This window comes from Oncorhynchus masou, chromosome 11, assembly GCF_036934945.1.
Source record: "Oncorhynchus masou masou isolate Uvic2021 chromosome 11, UVic_Omas_1.1, whole genome shotgun sequence".
Taxonomy (NCBI): Eukaryota; Metazoa; Chordata; class Actinopteri; order Salmoniformes; family Salmonidae; genus Oncorhynchus; species Oncorhynchus masou.
The window spans coordinates 12,715,712-12,734,007 of record NC_088222.1 but is presented as its reverse complement, the minus strand read 5'-3'; the positions used below and the strand labels follow the sequence as shown (position 1 = coordinate 12,734,007).

Sequence of the window (18,296 nt, the reverse complement as noted above, 5' to 3'; positions counted from 1 at the left end):
GTACAATAAAACATATTGAATTCAACTGAATCTGCAAAGTGGCAGATATCTCCGTAATGGTGTAACTTTTGTGTTCAATCTGCCACTAATCAGTCCGCCATGTTCAATTTAATAACAGGAGGACAAGAGCCTGGTCCATGGGAACGTGTGTGCCAAGAACGTCCTGTTGATCCGAGAGGAGGACAGGAACACTGGGAACCCCCCCTTCATCAAACTGAGTGACCCTGGAATCAGCATCACTGTGCTGCCCAAAGATGGTGAGTACCGACCCTTGTATTAGTTATTACAAAGAGATACTGTCCTAAGAAATTGTACTTTAATGAACTTTTGCACGTTGTTTTGCAATACTATGTGTAGTCTGTTTGGCTTGGTTACACAGCGACACATGGTGCAAGGCGTCTTGGGTGTTTGTTCCTAATGTTTCATACACTAAAAGCATACAACGCACAAACAAACAAACGAGAACAGCAGCTCAGGAAGTCAGGAAGGGAGTATATTTAATGTCTGTGTGCTCTATGTATTCCCATCCCATCGTCCTGTCCTCCACTGTCCCTCCAGTCCTTGTGGAGCGCATCCCCTGGGTACCTCCAGAGTGTTTAGAGGAGGACAGACATCTGACTCTGGCTACAGATAAGTGGGCCTTCGGCACCACTCTGTGGGAGATCTGTAGTGGAGGAGACAGACCACTCAGCACACTGGACTGCTCCAAGGTAAGGAGTTCTGGAGGTGCAATTAACACTTTTATTCATGGAATATTTATATTTTGCTATATATATATATTCATATATAATTCTAATATAATTTAATTTAGTGAGTAATGCTAAGCCTTGTGCGAGCCAGAACGGTCTATAGCGCAGGACTCCATCTCCTGTTTCTGTCTCATTGTTGGTATAGCCACACTGTAACTTACAGATAAATATCAAGGTGGTTTTTACAAGCAGGAAATCAAATCAATTTAAATCAAAGTCGAAGATGTCCAACCTGAGGGTTTTGTGCCTCAGTTTACTGGTATGTTACAGTATGTTATGTTTAGAGAGACATAGTTGATGTACTGTTCTCTTGTCTGGACACTGGGACCTAAACTGTCTTCTGACATTGTCTTCATCAGGTTATTTGTCTTTGTCTTGTTAAAACACACTATCCAACTGTCATGCACAGGATAATAATCCATTATTAGTAAGGTATTAAGAGTTCCTCTGTTTATAGTTGACGTTATTGTCCTCTGTAGAAACGTCTGTTCTATGAAGACCATCACCAGCTGCCTGCTCCTAAGTGGACAGAGCTGGCCAACCTGATCAACAGCTGTATGGACTATGAGGCGTCCAACAGACCCTCCTTCAGAGCTGTTATCAGAGACCTCAACAGCCTCTTCACACCTGGTCGGTCGTCTCCTCTCTTTCTAGTGCTCTGCAGACTGACAAACATGTCGTTCTAGTCATTTCACTGATGCTGTTCCAGTGGCTCGGTGTGTTAAACCCATGGCACTGCCAACGTCCGTTCCATTCTCGCATGGACTGCAACATATACTGAATGTAGGCTATTAGGTCACTGTCAGTGTTGACAGTTCTCTGACACTTTTGGGTAAAAATGTTTGCTAGATTAGGATGTATGTATGTTTCGGTTTATTTCCAGAAGGTGTTGATTGTGTCCTGTCTCCTGCTGCAGACTATGAGTTGCTGGTGGAGAGTGACATGGTGCCCAACAGGGCCAGAGGGTTTGGGTTCCCAGGGGCCTTTGAGAACCAAAACCCTGCTCAGTTTGAAGAGAGACATCTCATCTTCCTCAAGCAGCTGGGCAAGGTTAGACAACACACACGCCACAACTCTCTGTCTCTCACTCACTCTCTGTCTCTCACTCACTCTCTGTCTCTCACTCACTCTCTGTCTCTCACTCTCTGTCTCACTCTCTGTCTCTCACTCTCTGTCTCTCTGTCTCTCACTCACTCTGTCTCTCAGTCACTCTCTGTCTCTCTCTGTCTCTCTGTCACTATCTGTCTCTCACTCACTCTTTGTCTCTCTGTCACTCTCTGTCCCTCTGTCACTCTCTCTGTCACTCACTCAGTCTCAATTCACTTTAAGGAGCTTTATTGGCATGGGAAACATATGTTAACGTTGCCAAAGCAAGTGAAGTCGATATAAACAAGAGTGAAATAAACAATAAAAAGGAACAGTAAACATTACACTCACAGAAGTTCCTAAAGAATAAAGACATGTTGAATGTCATATTATACAGTGTTGTAACGATGTACAAATGGTTAAAGTACAAAAGGGAAAATAAATAACCCATATTTATGCTTGTATTTACAATAGTGTTTGTTCTTCACTTGTTGACCTTTTCTTGTGGCAACAGGTCACAAATCTTGCTACTGTGATGTCACACTGTGGTATTTTGCTCAGTAGATATGGGAGTCGCTCTGTCGCTCTTTTTCTCTCTTCACTCCCTCTGCACATTTTACTCTCTCTAACTCCATCCCTCCACACTTTTTATTCCCCCTCTCTCTAACTCCTCTCTCTCTCTCACTCTCTCACTCACTCACTCACTCTCTCTCTCTCTCTCTCTCAGGGTAACTTTGGCAGTGTGGAGATGTGCAGGTATGACCCTCTGCAGGATAACACTGGGGAGGTTGTGGCAGTCAAGAAGCTGCAGCACAGCACAGCTGAACACCTCCGAGACTTTGAACGGGAGATAGAGATCCTCAAGTCCCTTCAGCATGACAACATCGTCAAGTACAAGGGAGTGTGTTACAGTGCTGGTGAGATTTACCATCATCATAACTAGAGAAACTTAAATCACCAAGGCAGGGAATCAGTGCATCTTAAGGATTGGCCCCTTTTTTCCCATTTTCACCTAAAATGACCCAAATCTAACAGGCTCTGAACCAAGGATATGCATTTTCTTGGTACCATTTGAAAGGAAACACTTTGAAGTTTATGGAAATGTGAAATGAATGTAGGAGAATATATATATATTTTTTACCTTTATTTAACTCGGCAAGTCAGTTAAGAACAAATTCTTATTTTCAATGACGGCCTAGGAACAGTGGGTTAACTGCCTGTTCAGGGGCAGAACAACAGATTTGTACCCTGTCAGCTTGAGGATTTGAACTTACAACCTTCTGGTTGCTAGTCCAACACTCTAACCACTAGGCTACCCTAGATCTGGTAAAAGAGAATACAAAGAAAAAAAAATATGCTTTTCTTGTTTGTTTCTTGTTTCATCTTTGAAATGCAAGAGAAAGGCAATAATGTATTATTCCAGCCAAGGCACAATTTGGATTCTGGCCACTAGATGACAGCAGTGTATGTGTAAAGTTTTGGACAGATCCAATGAACCATTGCATATCTGTTCAAAATGTTGTCTCAAGACCGCCCAAATGTGACTAATTGGTTTATTAATACATTTTCAAGTTCATAATTGTACACTTTCCTCAAACAATAGCATAGGTGAATTACCAAGGCAGGAGATCAGTGCATCGTGTCCATTTTGTGAAAGACAGGCCAGGGTTGTGTTTAGTAGCGCAGAGGTTTTCAAACCTTTTCCTCTGGGACCTCCAGATATTTCACAATGTTATTGTAGCCCTGGACTGATTTCCCTAATCAGGGGCTTGTTAATTAGCTGACCAGTCCAACCAGGAACGGCTGAGGGCCCCTGAAGAGAGGGACCCTCAGCGTACACTGTAATAAGACATTTTGCAAGGTAAAACAAACATCTGTTCTTATTGGATAAGTCCAGACTGTGGCTCTCGATAAAAAAAATTAAAATGTGTCTGTCTGACCCTCTGTTCTGTGTCTGTCTGAACCTCTCTCTCCCTCCCTCTGTTGGTTTCCTCTCTGACCCTCTGTTCTGTGTCTGTCTGACCCTCTGTTCTGTGTCTGTCTGACCCTCTGTTCTGTGTCTGTCTGACCCTCTGTTCTGTGTCTGTCTGACCCTCTGTTCTGTGTCTGTCTGACCCTCTGTTCTGTATCTGTCTGACCCTCTGTTCTGTGTCTGTCTGTCCCTCTGTTCTGTGTCTGTCTGACCCTCTCTCTCCCTCCCTCTGTTGGGTGTCTGTCTGACCCTCTCTCCCTCCCTCTGTTGGGTTCCTCTCTGACCCTCTGTTCTGTATCTGTCTGACCCTCTGTTCTGTGTCTGTCTGACCCTCTCTCCCTCCCTCTGTTGGGTGCCTGTCTGACCCTCTCTCCCTCCCTCTGTTGGGTGCCTGTCTGACCCTCTCTCCCTCCCTCTGTTGGGTGTCTGTCTGACCCTCTCTCCCTCCCTCTGTTGGGTGCCTGTCTGACCCTCTCTCCCTCCCTCTGTTGGGTGCCTGTCTGACCCTCTTCCTCCCCTATTCCTAGGCCGGAGGAACCTGCGTCTCATCATGGAGTACCTCCCCTATGGCAGTCTGAGGGACTACCTCATCAAGAACAAGGCCCGCTTCGACTACAAGAAGCTCCTGCACTACGCCTCACAGATCTGCAAGGTACACTACTTCTCTACTCCTGTAATGCTGTACTCCTCTACTCCTGTAATGCTGTACTTCTCTACTCCTGTAATGCTGTACTCCTCTACTCCTGTAATGCTCTACTCCTGTAATGCTGTACTCCTCTACTCCTGTAATGCTGTACTCCTCTACTCCTGTAATGCTGTACTCCTCTACTCCTGTAATGCTGTACTCCTCTACTCCTGTAATGCTGTACTCCTCTACTCCTGTAATGCTCTACTCCTGTAATGCTGTACTCCTCTACTCCTGTAATGCTGTACTCCTCTACTCCTGTAATACTGTACTCCTCTACTCCTGTAATGCTCTACTCCTGTAATGCTGTACTCCTCTACTCCTGTAATGCTGTACTCCTCTACTCCTGTAATGCTGTACTCCTCTACTCCTGTAATGCTGTACTCCTGTAATACTGTACTCCTCTACTCCTCTACTCCTGTAATGCTCTACTCCTGTAATGCTGTACTCCTCTACTCCTGTAATGCTGTACTCCTCTACTCCTGTAATGCTGTACTCCTCTACTCCTGTAATACTGTACTCCTCTACTCCTCTACTCCTGTAATGCTCTACTCCTGTAATACTGTACTCCTCTACTCCTGTAATGCTGTACTCCTCTACTCCTGTAATGCTGTACTCCTCTACTCCTGTAATGCTGTACTCCTCTACTCCTGTAATGCTCTACTCCTGTAATGCTGTACTCCTCTACTCCTGTAATGCTGTACTCCTCTACTCCTGTAATGCTCTACTCCTGTAATACTGTACTCCTCTACTCCTGTAATGCTCTACTCCTGTAATGCTGTACTCCTCAACTCCTGTAATGCTGTACTCCTCTACTCCTGTAATGCTCTACTCCTGTAATACTGTACTCCTCTACTCCTGTAATGCTCTACTCCTGTAATGCTCTACTCCTGTAATGCTGTACTCCTCTACTCCTGTAATGCTGTACTCCTCTACTCCTGTAATGCTGTACTCCTCTACTCCTGTAATGCTGTACTCCTCTACTCCTGTAATGCTGTACTCCTCTACTCCTGTAATGCTGTACTCCTCTACTCCTGTAATGCTGTACTCCTCTACTCCTGTAATGCTGTACTCCTCTACTCCTGTAATGCTGTACTCCTCTACTCCTGTAATGCTGTACTCCTCTACTCCTGTAATGCTGTACTCCTCTACTCCTGTAATGCTGTACTCCTCTACTCCTGTAATGCTCTACTCCTCTACTCCTGTAATGCTGTACTCCTCTACTCCTGTAATGCTGTACTCCTGTAATGCTCTACTCCTGTAATGCTGTACTCCTCTACTCCTGTAATGCTGTACTCCTGTAATGCTGTACTCCTCTACTCCTGTAATGCTCTACTCCTGTAATGCTCTACTCCTCTACTCCTGTAATGCTGTACTCCTCTACTCCTGTAATGCTGTACTCCTCTACTCCTGTAATGCTCTACTCCTCTACTCCTGTAATGCTCTACTCCTCTACTCCTCTACTCCTGTAATGCTCTACTCCTGTAATGCTGTACTCCTCTACTCCTGTAATGCTGTACTCCTCTACTCCTGTAATGCTGTACTCCTCTACTCCTGTAATACTGTACTCCTCTACTCCTGTAATACTGTACTCCTCTACTCCTGTAATGCTGTACTCCTGTAATACTGTACTCCTCTACTCCTGTAATGCTGTACTCCTCTACTCCTGTAATGCTGTACTCCTCTACTCCTGTAATGCTGTACTCCTCTACTCCTGTAATGCTGTACTCCTCTACTCCTGTAATACTGTACTCCTCTACTCCTGTAATGCTGTACTCCTCTACTCCTGTAATGCTCTACTCCTGTAATGCTGTACTCCTCTACTCCTGTAATGCTGTACTCCTCTACTCCTGTAATACTGTACTCCTCTACTCCTGTAATGCTGTACTCCTCTACTCCTGTAATGCTCTACTCCTGTAATGCTGTACTCCTGTAATGCTGTACTCCTCTACTCCTGTAATGCTGTACTCCTCTACTCCTGTAATGCTGTACTCCTCTACTCCTGTAATGCTGTACTCCTCTACTCCTGTAATACTGTACTCCTCTACTCCTGTAATACTGTACTCCTCTACTCCTGTAATGCTGTACTCCTCTAATATTATCCTGTAATACTGTACTCCTCTACTCCTGTAATGCTGTACTCCTCTACTCCTGTAATGCTGTACTCCTCTACTCCTGTAATGCTCTACTCCTGTAATGCTGTACTCCTCTACTCCTGTAATGCTGTACTCCTCTACTCCTGTAATGCTGTACTCTCCTGTAATGCTGTACTCCTCTACTCCTGTAATGCTGTACTCCTCTACTCCTGTAATGCTGTACTCCTGTAATACTGTACTCCTCTACTCCTGTAATGCTGTACTCTTCTACTCCTGTAATACTGTACTCCTCTACTCCTGTAATGCTGTACTCCTGTAATACTGTACTCCTCTACTCCTGTAATGCTGTACTCCTCTACTCCTGTAATGCTGTACTCCTCTACTCCTGTAATGCTGTACTCCTGTAATACTGTACTCCTCTACTCCTGTAATGCTGTACTCCTCTACTCCTGTAATGCTGTACTCCTCTACTCCTGTAATGCTGTACTCCTCTACTCCTGTAATGCTGTACTCCTCTACTCCTGTAATACTGTACTCCTCTACTCCTGTAATACTGTACTCCTCTACTCCTGTAATGCTGTACTCCTGTAATGCTGTACTCCTGTAATGCTGTACTCCTCTACTCCTGTAATGCTGTACTCCTCTACTCCTGTAATGCTGTACTCCTCTACTCCTGTAATACTGTACTCCTGTAATGCTGTACTCTTCTACTCCTGTAATACTGTACTCCTGTAATGCTGTACTCTTCTACTCCTGTAATACTGTACTCCTCTACTCCTGTAATGCTGTACTCCTCTACTCCTGTAATACTGTACTCCTCTACTCCTGTAATGCTGTACTCCTCTACTCCTGTAATGCTGTACTCCTCTACTCCTGTAATGCTGTACTCCTGTAATGCTGTACTCCTCTACTCCTGTAATGCTGTACTCCTCTACTCCTGTAATGCTGTACTCCTCTACTCCTGTAATGCTGTACTCCTCTACTCCTGTAATGCTGTACTCCTCTAACTGTACTCCTGTAATACTGTACTCCTACTCCTGTAATGCTGTACTCCTCTACTCCTGTAATGCTGTACTCCTCTACTCCTGTAATGCTGTACTCCTGTAATGCTGTACTCCTCTACTCCTGTAATGCTGTACTCCTCTACTCCTGTAATACTGTACTCCTCTACTCCTGTAATGCTGTACTCCTGTAATACTGTACTCCTCTACTCCTGTAATGCTGTACTCTACTCCTGTAATGCTGTACTCCTGTAATACTGTACTCCTCTACTCCTGTAATGCTGTACTCCTGTAATACTACTCTGTACTCCTGTACTCCTGTAATGCTGTACTCCTCTACTCCTGTAATGCTGTACTCCTCTACTCCTGTAATACTGTACTCCTGTAATGCTGTACTCCTCTACTCCTGTAATGCTGTACTCCTCTACTCCTGTAATGCTGTACTCCTGTAATGCTGTACTCCTCTACTCCTGTAATACTGTACTCCTCTACTCCTGTAATGCTGTACTCCTCTACTCCTGTAATGCTGTACTCCTCTACTCCTGTAATGCTGTACTCCTCTACTCCTGTAATGCTGTACTCCTCTACTCCTGTAATGCTGTACTCCTCTACTCCTGTAATACTGTACTCCTCTACTCCTGTAATGCTGTACTCCTCTACTCCTGTAATGCTGTACTCCTGTAATGCTGTACTCCTGTAATGCTGTACTCCTCTACTCCTGTAATGCTGTACTCCTCTACTCCTGTAATGCTGTACTCCTCTACTCCTGTAATGCTGTACTCCTCTACTCCTGTAATGCTGTACTCTTCTACTCCTGTAATACTGTACTCCTCTACTCCTGTAATGCTGTACTCTTCTACTCCTGTAATACTGTACTCCTCTACTCCTGTAATGCTGTACTCCTCTACTCCTGTAATACTGTACTCCTCTACTCCTGTACTCCTCTACTCCTGTAATGCTGTACTCTACTCCTGTAATGCTGTACTCTTCTACTCCTGTAATACTGTACTCCTCTACTCCTGTAATGCTGTACTCCTCTACTCCTGTAATGCTGTACTCCTCTACTCCTGTAATGCTGTACTCCTCTACTCCTGTAATGCTGTACTCCTCTACTCCTGTAATGCTGTACTCCTCTACTCCTGTAATGCTGTACTCCTCTACTCCTGTAATGCTGTACTCCTGTAATGCTGTACTCCTCTACTCCTGTAATACTGTACTCCTCTACTCCTGTAATGCTGTACTCCTCTACTCCTGTAATGCTGTACTCCTGTAATGCTGTACTCCTCTACTCCTGTAATGCTGTACTCCTCTACTCCTGTAATGCTGTACTCCTCTACTCCTGTAATGCTGTACTCCTCTACTCCTGTAATGCTGTACTCTACTCCTCTACTCCTGTAATGCTGTACTCCTCTACTCCTGTAATGCTGTACTCCTCTACTCCTGTAATGCTGTACTCCTCTACTCCTGTAATGCTGTACTCCTCTACTCCTGTAATGCTGTACTCCTCTACTCTGTAATGCTGTACTCCTCTACTCCTGTAATGCTGTACTCCTCTACTCCTGTAATGCTGTACTCCTCTACTCCTGTAATGCTGTACTCCTGTAATCTACTCCTGTAATGCTGTACTCCTCTACTCCTGTAATACTCCTGTACTCCTCTACTCCTGTAATGCTGTACTCCTCTACTCCTGTAATGCTGTACTCCTCTACTCCTGTAATGCTGTACTCCTGCTCCTACTCCTGTAATGCTCTACTCCTGTAAATGCTGTACTCCTGTAATGCTGTACTCCTCTACTCCTGTAATACTCCTCTACTCCTGTAACTCCTCTACTCCTGTAATGCTGTACTCCTCTACTCCTGTAATGCTGTACTCCTCTACTCCTGTAATGCTGTACTCCTCTACTCCTGTAATGCTGTACTCCTCTACTCCTCCTGTAATGCTCTACTCCTGTAATGCTGTACTCCTGTAATACTGTACTCCTCTACTCCTGTAATGCTGTACTCCTCTACTCCTGTAATACTGTACTCCTCTACTCCTGTAATGCTCTACTCCTGTAATGCTGTACTCCTCTACTCCTGTAATGCTGTACTCCTCTACTCCTGTAATCTACTCCTGTAATGCTCTACTCCTGTAATACTGTACTCCTCTACTCCTGTAATGCTGTACTCCTCTACTCCTGTAATGCTGTACTCCTCTACTCCTGTAATGCTGTACTCCTCTACTCCTGTAATGCTGTACTCCTCTACTCCTGTAATGCTGTACTCCTCTACTCCTGTAATGCTGTACTCCTCTACTCCTGTAATGCTGTACTACTCCTGTAATCTACTCTACTCCTGTAATGCTGTACTCCTCTACTCCTGTAATGCTGTACTCCTCTACTCCTGTAATGCTGTACTCCTCTACTCCTGTAATGCTGTACTCCTCTACTCCTCTACTCCTGTAATGCTGTACTCCTGTAATGCTGTACTCCTGTAATGCTGTACTCCTGTAATGCTGTACTCCTCTACTCCTGTAATGCTGTACTCCTCTACTCCTGTAATGCTGTACTCCTCTACTCCTGTAATACTGTACTCCTCTACTCCTGTAATGCTGTACTCCTCTACTCCTGTAATGCTGTACTCCTCTACTCCTGTAATGCTGTACTCCTCTACTCCTGTAATGCTGTACTCCTCTACTCCTGTAATGCTGTACTCCTCTACTCCTGTAATGCTGTACTCCTCTACTCCTGTAATGCTCTATTCCTCTACTCCTGTAATGCTGTACTCCTCTACTCCTGTAATGCTTTACTCCTGTAATACTCTACTCCTGTCATCATGTACTCCTGTAATACTGTAAAAACAGCTAACCAGAGATGGTATGTTATCATCATCATCATTTGATTGATTGATGGTATAATTGATGTTATGTCATCACTGCTGCTCATCATTACTGAGGTCAAAAGAAACCGGCGGAAAGAAATGTCTCTTTCAATGAATTGACCCATCAGTTAATATGTATTTTATCAATATCTATTTGAGAAGTATGTATATAGATATATTGTTGAGGTATGTGGAGCATCCTTAGGGTTTCCCATGGTAAAACAACAGCCTCCACCTGTGTGTTCTGTAGGGCATGGACTACCTGGCGACCAAACGCTACATCCACCGTGACTTGGCCACGCGTAACATCCTGGTAGAGAGTGAGCTGAGGGTGAAGATCGGAGACTTTGGCCTCACCAAGGTCCTGCCTCAGGACAAGGACTACTACACTGTCAGAGAGCCGGGAGAGAGCCCCATCTTCTGGTGAGAAAAGATACCACAACTTCTCTCAGCAGACCGAGGGGAGAATCATACGTTTGTTTCCCTCCAACATCTCTTTGTCTTTTGAATGAGTCTGTGTATTTTTTTTCCTGATTTTAAAGTAATCTGTATTTTTCTGACACAATCCTCTGTGTATTTATTTTGTGTGTGAGTTTATTTGACTTTGTTGTGTTGAAGGTATGCCCCGGAGTCTCTGACAGAGAGTAAGTTTTCAGTGGGCTCTGACGTGTGGAGCTTTGGAGTGGTCCTCTATGAGCTGTTCAGTGACAAGAACTGCAGTCCTCCGGCAGTACGTATCTTCTTCTGCTCCTCTTCTTCCACCTCACACTTTCCCTTTTCATCTGTAATGCTTTGATGCCTCCTCTGTCTCTATCAACCTTTCTCTCTTTGATGCCTCCTCTGTCAACCTTTCTCTCTTTGATGCCTCCTCTGTCAACCTTTCTCTCTTTGATGCCTCCTCTGTCAACCTTTCTCTCTTTGATGCCTCCTCTGTCAACCTTTCTTTCTTTGATGCCTCCTCTGTCTCTGTCAACCTTTCTCTCTTTGATGCCTCCTCTGTCAACCTTTCTCTCTTTGATGCCTCCTCTGTCAACCTTTCTCTCTTTGATGCCTCCTCTGTCTCTGTCAACTTTTCTCTTTGATGCCTCCTCAGTCAACCTTTCTCTCTTTGATGCCTCCTCTGTCAACCTTTCTCTCTTTGATGCCTCCTCTGTCAACCTTTCTCTCTTTGATGCCTCCTCTGTCAACCTTTCTCTCTTTGATGCCTCCTCTGTCAACCTTTCTCTCTTTGATGCCTCCTCTGTCTCTGTCAACCTTTCTCTCTTTGATGCCTCCTCTGTCAACCTTTCTCGCTTTGATGCCTCCTCTGTCAACCTTTCTCTCTTTGATGCCTCCTCTGTCAACCTTTCTCTCTTTGATGCCTCCTCTGTCAACCTTTCTCTCTTTGATGCCTCCTCTGTCAACCTTTCTCGCTTTGATGCCTCCTCTGTCTGTCAACCTTTCTCTCTTTGATGCCTCCTCTGCCTCAGTCAACCTTTCTCTCTTTGATGCCTCCTCTGTCAACCTTTCTCTCTTTGATGCCTCCTCTGTCAACCTTTCTTTCTTTGATGCCTCCTCTGTCTCTGTCAACCTTTCTCTCTTTGATGCCTCCTCTGTCAACCTTTCTCTCTTTGATGCCTCCTCTGTCAACCTTTCTCTCTTTGATGCCTCCTCTGTCTCTGTCAACTTTTCTCTTTGATGCCTCCTCAGTCAACCTTTCTCTCTTTGATGCCTCCTCTGTCAACCTTTCTCTCTTTGATGCCTCCTCTGTCAACCTTTCTCTCTTTGATGCCTCCTCTGTCAACCTTTCTCTCTTTGATGCCTCCTCTGTCAACCTTTCTCTCTTTGATGCCTCCTCTGTCTCAGTCAACCTTTCTCTCTTTGATGCCTCCTCTGTCTCTGTCAACCTTTCTCTCTTTGATGCCTCCTCTGTCAACCTTTCTCTCTTTGATGCCTCCTCTGTCAACCTTTCTCTCTTTGATGCCTCCTCTGTCAACCTTTCTCGCTTTGATGCCTCCTCTGTCTGTCAACCTTTCTCTCTTTGATGCCTCCTCTGCCTCAGTCAACCTTTCTCTCTTTGATGCCTCCTCTGCCAACCTTTCTCTCTTTGATGCCGCCTCTGTCAACCTTTCTCTCTTTGATGCCTCCTCTGTCAACCTTTCTCTCTTTGATGCCTCCTCTGTCAACCTTTCTCTCTTTGATGCCTCCTCTGTCAACCTTTCTCTCTTTGATGCCTTCTCTGTCAACCTTTCTCTCTTTGATGCCTCCTCTGTCTCCCTCTGTCAACCCTTCTCTCTTTGATGCCTCCTCTGTCAACCTTTCTCTCTTTGATGCCTCCTCTGTCTCCGTCTGTCAACCTTTCTCTCTTTGATGCTGCTTACTGTGGAAAGAGCTTGAATAACACTTGTTATATTCATAATTATGTCTATTGAGACGTTCTTATCCCACTGTGGTCTCTGTACAAGGTTTATAGATAATTCCACTAATGCATTTCTCTTTGCAAATTTGATTAGTTTTACCTACCATCCTGCTGTAATTAACACAGCTCTTACCGCCACTTCCCACTCTCCCCCTACTCCTCCTCCCTCTTCCTCCTTCTCCCTCCCTCCCCTCATCCTCCCCCTCATCATCATCATCCTCCCCCTATTTCTCATCCTGCTCCTCTTTCTCATATCACCCTCCTCCTCCTCTCCAGGCGTTCATGGATAAGATGGGCCGTGACAAGCAGGGTCAGATGATAGTGTATCACCTCATAGATCTCCTGAAGAAAGGATACAGACTGCCTGCTCCCCAGGGATGCCCTGAGGAGGTGAGTCTGTCTGTCTAATTTAGTGTCCCTCTGATTGCAACGTAACCTTGAGCCTCCCTCTGTACCCCTCAGATCCAGCACATGATGACCGAGTGCTGGAACATTGATCCAGCCCTACGGCCCACCTTCAAGAAGTTAGCCCAGACCGTGGACATGTTCCGGGACAGTAAGGAGGGCTGAGAAACCCTTCCTGGAGGTCTCTGCTGGAGGGGCCTGGCCCAGCCCACACCGATCACCTGGGTTGTGTTCATTAGGCACCAAACGGACTGAAAGGGATTACCTGGACTTGTCCAATAAGAAACGCTCAGTTTCCTTTTTCTGTTGCAAAGCGCTTTGCTACGGTGTGCCCTAATGAATACATCCCTGACGACGCCTCAACTCTAAAAGACAACGACACTGAAGTCACCTGACCCAACCGTCTTCTGGAGCAGAGCGCAGAAAACGGGGGAGTATTACCAATGGCATTCTGGGACAAAGTCTCAAAAATGGTCTACTTTGTGTTCAAACATAGCCACTTTTTCAGGGATTCTTGGGATCTCTGAAATTACCATATGCTGTTACTTTGTTGCCGTCATTTCTCCATTTGGAGATGTTTTCACTGTTTGCCTTCTTTCAGACTCTGACTCTCTCCAGCACAGAACACCCAGCTGTTGATGATGTGTTAACGGCGACACAGAACACCCAGCTGTTGATGATGTGTTAACGGCGACACAGAACACCCAGCTGTTGATGATGTGTTAACGGCGACACAGAACACCCAGCTGTTGATGATGTGTTAACGGCAACACAGAACACCCAGCTGTTGATGATGTGTTAACGGCGACACAGATCACCCAGCTGTTGATGATGTGTTAACACACAGAACACCCAGCTGTTGATGATGTGTTAACGGCGACACAGAACACCCAACTGTTGATGATGTGTTAACGGCGACACAGAACACCAAGCTGTTGATGATGTGTTAACGGCGACACAGAACACCCAGCTGTTGATGATGTGTTAACAGAACACCCAGCTGTTGATGATGTGTTAACACAGAACACCCAGCTGTTGATGATGTGTTAACGGCGACACAGAACACCCAGCTGTTGATGATGTGTTAACGGCGACACAGAACACCCAGCTGTTGATGATGTGTTAACGGCGACACAGAACACCCAGCTGTTGATGATGTGTTAACGGCGACACAGAACACCCAGCTGTTGATGATGTGTTAACGGCAACACAGAACACCCAGCTGTTGATGATGTGTTAACGGCGACACAGAAGGCACGTGAGGGAAAGCAACACAGAATATGTACTGTACAGTTAGTAAAGGATGTTCAACTGCCTTCTTCCTTAACTCAAGTGGATTATGTCAAACCACATTTCTCTTTTTCACCTAAGGGAAGAACTAATAAAGCAATACTGCTTTTAGAGACACAAAGATGTGGGAGGAAAGGGTGATGAAAAAACAATGAAGGGAGATGTTTGACAAAGGGCGCAACCTTTATTTATTTTTTCTCTAAGCACCCGCCTACTTATCGTCGTACCATGAAATCTTGGGCTATTGCAAAGTAACACGCAGAAGGAATTGTTGACTTATGTGCTTCCCCTTTTGTAATATTCTATAACTTCACGAGTCTAGGATGCTGTGCACTGCCAGTTGGAAAATGTCTTCATTATAGTGTCGCTACATAGCAATATTTGTTATGAGACTGACTAAATGGTGTTGGTGAAAGCATCAACAGACGAGAAGTGCAGAGATGAGGTGGAATTTCAGTTCATGGACATTTAAGTAAGTATGCAGGTATTCTAGCGGTTAGAGCAAACGGTCTCTGGTTCGAATATCCAAGCCGACAAGGTGAAAAACTGTCCATGTGCCCTTGAGCGAAGTACTTCATTTACTACAGGGGCGTTGTACTACTGTGGTTGACCCTGTAAAACCGCACATTTCACTACACCTATCTGGTGTGTAACAAAACACATAGTGCCCCCCTGTAACAAAACACATAGTGCCCCCCTGTGACAAAACACATAGTGCCCCCCTGTGACAAAACACATAGTGCCCCCTGTGACAAAACACATAGTGCCCCCTGTGACAAAACACATAGTGCCCCCTGTGACAAAACACATAGTGCCCCCTGTGACAAAACACATAGTGCCCCCTGTAACAAAACACATAGTGCCCCCTGTGACAAAACACATAGTGCCCCCCTGTGACAAAACACATAGTGCCCCCCTGTGACAAAACACATAGTGCCCCCCTGTGACAAAACACATAGTGCCCCCTGTGACAAAACACATAGTGCCCCCCTGTGACAAAACACATAGTGCCCCCCTGTGACAAAACACATAGTGCCCCCCTGTGACAAAATACATAGTGCCCCCCTGTGACAAAACACATAGTGCCCCCTGTGACAAAATACATAGTGCCCCCTGTGACAAAACACATAGTGCCCCCTGTGACAAAACACATAGTGCCCCCCTGTGACAAAACACATAGTGCCCCCCTGTGACAAAACACATAGTGCCCCCCCTGTGACAAAACACATAGTGACCTGTCCTGTGACCTGTCCACACAGAGTCATCGTGAAGAACATGCCCATAGAGATGCAATGTCATGCTGTCTTTAATTCTGTCAGAGTGACTCTATGATCTGTAACTGTAAAGCAGCAATGTGGGCTGACAGGCTTTGTTTGTCCCACTACTCTATTGTTATAATGGAGTTTAATCCAGCAATCATCAACTAGATCCAGAAGCAGGCCGACATGTTTTGTTTTTTTGAGCGGATGGTCAGAGGGTTGGAACATGATTACAAATAATTTGTGAACAGCAAATTGACCACAAGAAGCACAAACAGATGTTTGTCTAAAACATAATAATTTCAAACCTTCCTTAAATGTGTATATGATCACATTGTGTCTATTATGCATGGGAATACAGATTTCTTACACATTTTTTACAATATTTTTGCTCAGAATAAAACCACCCATGGTTCAAATTTGGCCCACGGGCCGCCAGTTGGGGAACCCTGGTTTAATCTGTCTGCTTGTTTGTTGCTGTCTACCTTTTTATTGAATGTTATGGTAGCTGTGCTGGCAGTCATACATGATGCCGTCATGTCACGGTCAGTGTTTTGTGTGAACATGTTATTTTGTTTTTTCATAAAAAAATCAAAACATGATCATGCAGAAGTGGGAAGTATTTAGAAAAAAAACATATTTTTTATTTTTTATATAAAGCCAGTATTTCCCTGTGTTTGCGTGTTGAATGTAAATCTGCTGTTGTTGAATATGAATGATAATCCAATGGCTAAATTGATTGTAAACGATCAGCTATTTTATATCAAAGCAGTCAATGTTATTGCAGAACTGGTCAGAAATGTATTGTGTTGCTTTGGGTAACCTTCATGTTTTTTATTTATAAGAGAGCCACTATTAAAGTTGAACTGCAATGTTATTTGGGTGTAGTCATCCTGTCTTGCCTCACATTAAACATATTAGATTGATCAGTGGCTCGTCTCTGTTAACGTCTCCGTCCACACTGTACAGTCAGCTCTCAAATATCATTTACACATGGTGAAGATGCTCGCAGTTCCTCCTGAGAGAGACAGTGAAGATGCTCGCAGTTCCTCCTGAGAGAGACAGTGAAGATGCTCGCAGTTTCTCCTGAGAGAGACACAGTGAAGATGCTCGCAGTTCCTCCTGAGAGAGACAGTGAAGATGCTCGCAGTTCCTCCTGAGAGAAACACATGGTGAAGATGCTCGCAGTTCCTCCTGAGAGAAACACATGGTGAAGATGCTCGCAGTTCCTCCTGAGAGAAACACAGTGAAGATGCTCGCAGTTCCTCCTGAGAGAAACACAGTGAAGATGCTCGCAGTTCATCCTGAGAGAAACACAGTGAAGATGCTCGCAGTTCATCCTGAGAGAAACACAGTGAAGATGCTTGCAGTTCCTCCTGAGAGAGACACAGTGAAGATGCTCGCAGTTCCTCCTGAGAGAAACACATGGTGAAGATGCTCGCAGTTCCTCCTAAGAGAAACACATGGTGAAGATGCTCGCAGTTCATCCTGAGAGAAACACAGTGAAGATGCTCGCAGTTCATCCTGAGAGAAACACAGTGAAGATGCTCGCAGTTCCTCCTGAGAGAAACACAGTGAAGATGCTCGCAGTTCATCCTGAGAGAAACACTGAAGATGCTCGCAGCTCCTCCCGAGAGAGACATGTCTCCTAAATGCCTTGACTGAGCTTGTCAATTACAGGTAAAATACAGGCAATTGTCTTTCATGATCGCTTTGAGACTAAATGGGGTTGAATCGTCGTGAGTAAACTAGCTTTGAGGTCTGTCACAGGTACACCTGGGTAGTGGTGCTAAGTGTAACCGTTGTTCTGTAGAAGCGTGGTAGTCATTGCAATAACCATGATTGTGACTGGATCAGTGGTTTTACCTCTGGTCGAATGCACGTATGAAATCATTCATTTTTATTAGAATAATAAATATCTTTTGCAATAGCATTATATACATTTTTTTTAGCTTTTCCATTGAGTGGATGAGACATTTTGACATGGACAAGATGTGATTTCCAAAAGATACTTTATATTGATATTTGATTAGTTTAACATTTTACATACACAACATATTTTCTCAGTATTGTAATGGGGTATTTGTGGTGGGTTGTTAGGGGAGATACATGTTTCATGTCATTCAAACTATTTTATTTCTCAGGGAAGTACAATGATGCTCTTGCTTCAGTAGCAAAGTCATGAATTTAATGATGAGACAAAATTTGAGCAATTAAAATTAAATGTAAACTATTTTCCTTTCACAATATACAGAAAAGTATACAAAGCCATTTTAAAGTTCCCCCATCAACAACCCAAACCTTGTGATTGTCTGGAAACACTGAAATGAAAACTTAAAACTGCTGTCTCACACCCAGTCCATCAACACAGAGAGAAGGCGGAGCTCTCCTCACCCTGTACAGAAAGGAGAATTTGAGCAACGTTCTCCGTTCTGTACAGGGGGAGCTCCCTCAGCCAGTGTCCACCTCCACTACCTCTGTTCTACCCCAGTCTCAC

The 18,296-nt window shown here is 44.6% G+C and overlaps 1 protein-coding gene across 1 annotated transcript in view; it reads left to right on the top strand.

Annotated features, from left to right (window-relative positions):
- LOC135548127 (tyrosine-protein kinase JAK2-like) overlaps nucleotides 1-14,073 on the top strand; it is a 72,924-nt gene extending 58,851 nt beyond the window's left edge. Inside the window, exons 15-24 of the mRNA XM_064977418.1 lie at nucleotides 119-257; nucleotides 559-710; nucleotides 1,229-1,379; nucleotides 1,666-1,799; nucleotides 2,563-2,752; nucleotides 4,335-4,459; nucleotides 10,698-10,870; nucleotides 11,066-11,177; nucleotides 13,122-13,235; nucleotides 13,308-14,073. Coding sequence (XP_064833490.1) covers nucleotides 119-257; nucleotides 559-710; nucleotides 1,229-1,379; nucleotides 1,666-1,799; nucleotides 2,563-2,752; nucleotides 4,335-4,459; nucleotides 10,698-10,870; nucleotides 11,066-11,177; nucleotides 13,122-13,235; nucleotides 13,308-13,415 — 1,398 coding nt within the window. The 3' untranslated portion in view covers nucleotides 13,416-14,073. The remainder of the gene's footprint in view (nucleotides 1-118; nucleotides 258-558; nucleotides 711-1,228; nucleotides 1,380-1,665; nucleotides 1,800-2,562; nucleotides 2,753-4,334; nucleotides 4,460-10,697; nucleotides 10,871-11,065; nucleotides 11,178-13,121; nucleotides 13,236-13,307) is intronic.
- The last annotated feature ends 4,223 nt before the right edge of the window (nucleotides 14,074-18,296 follow it).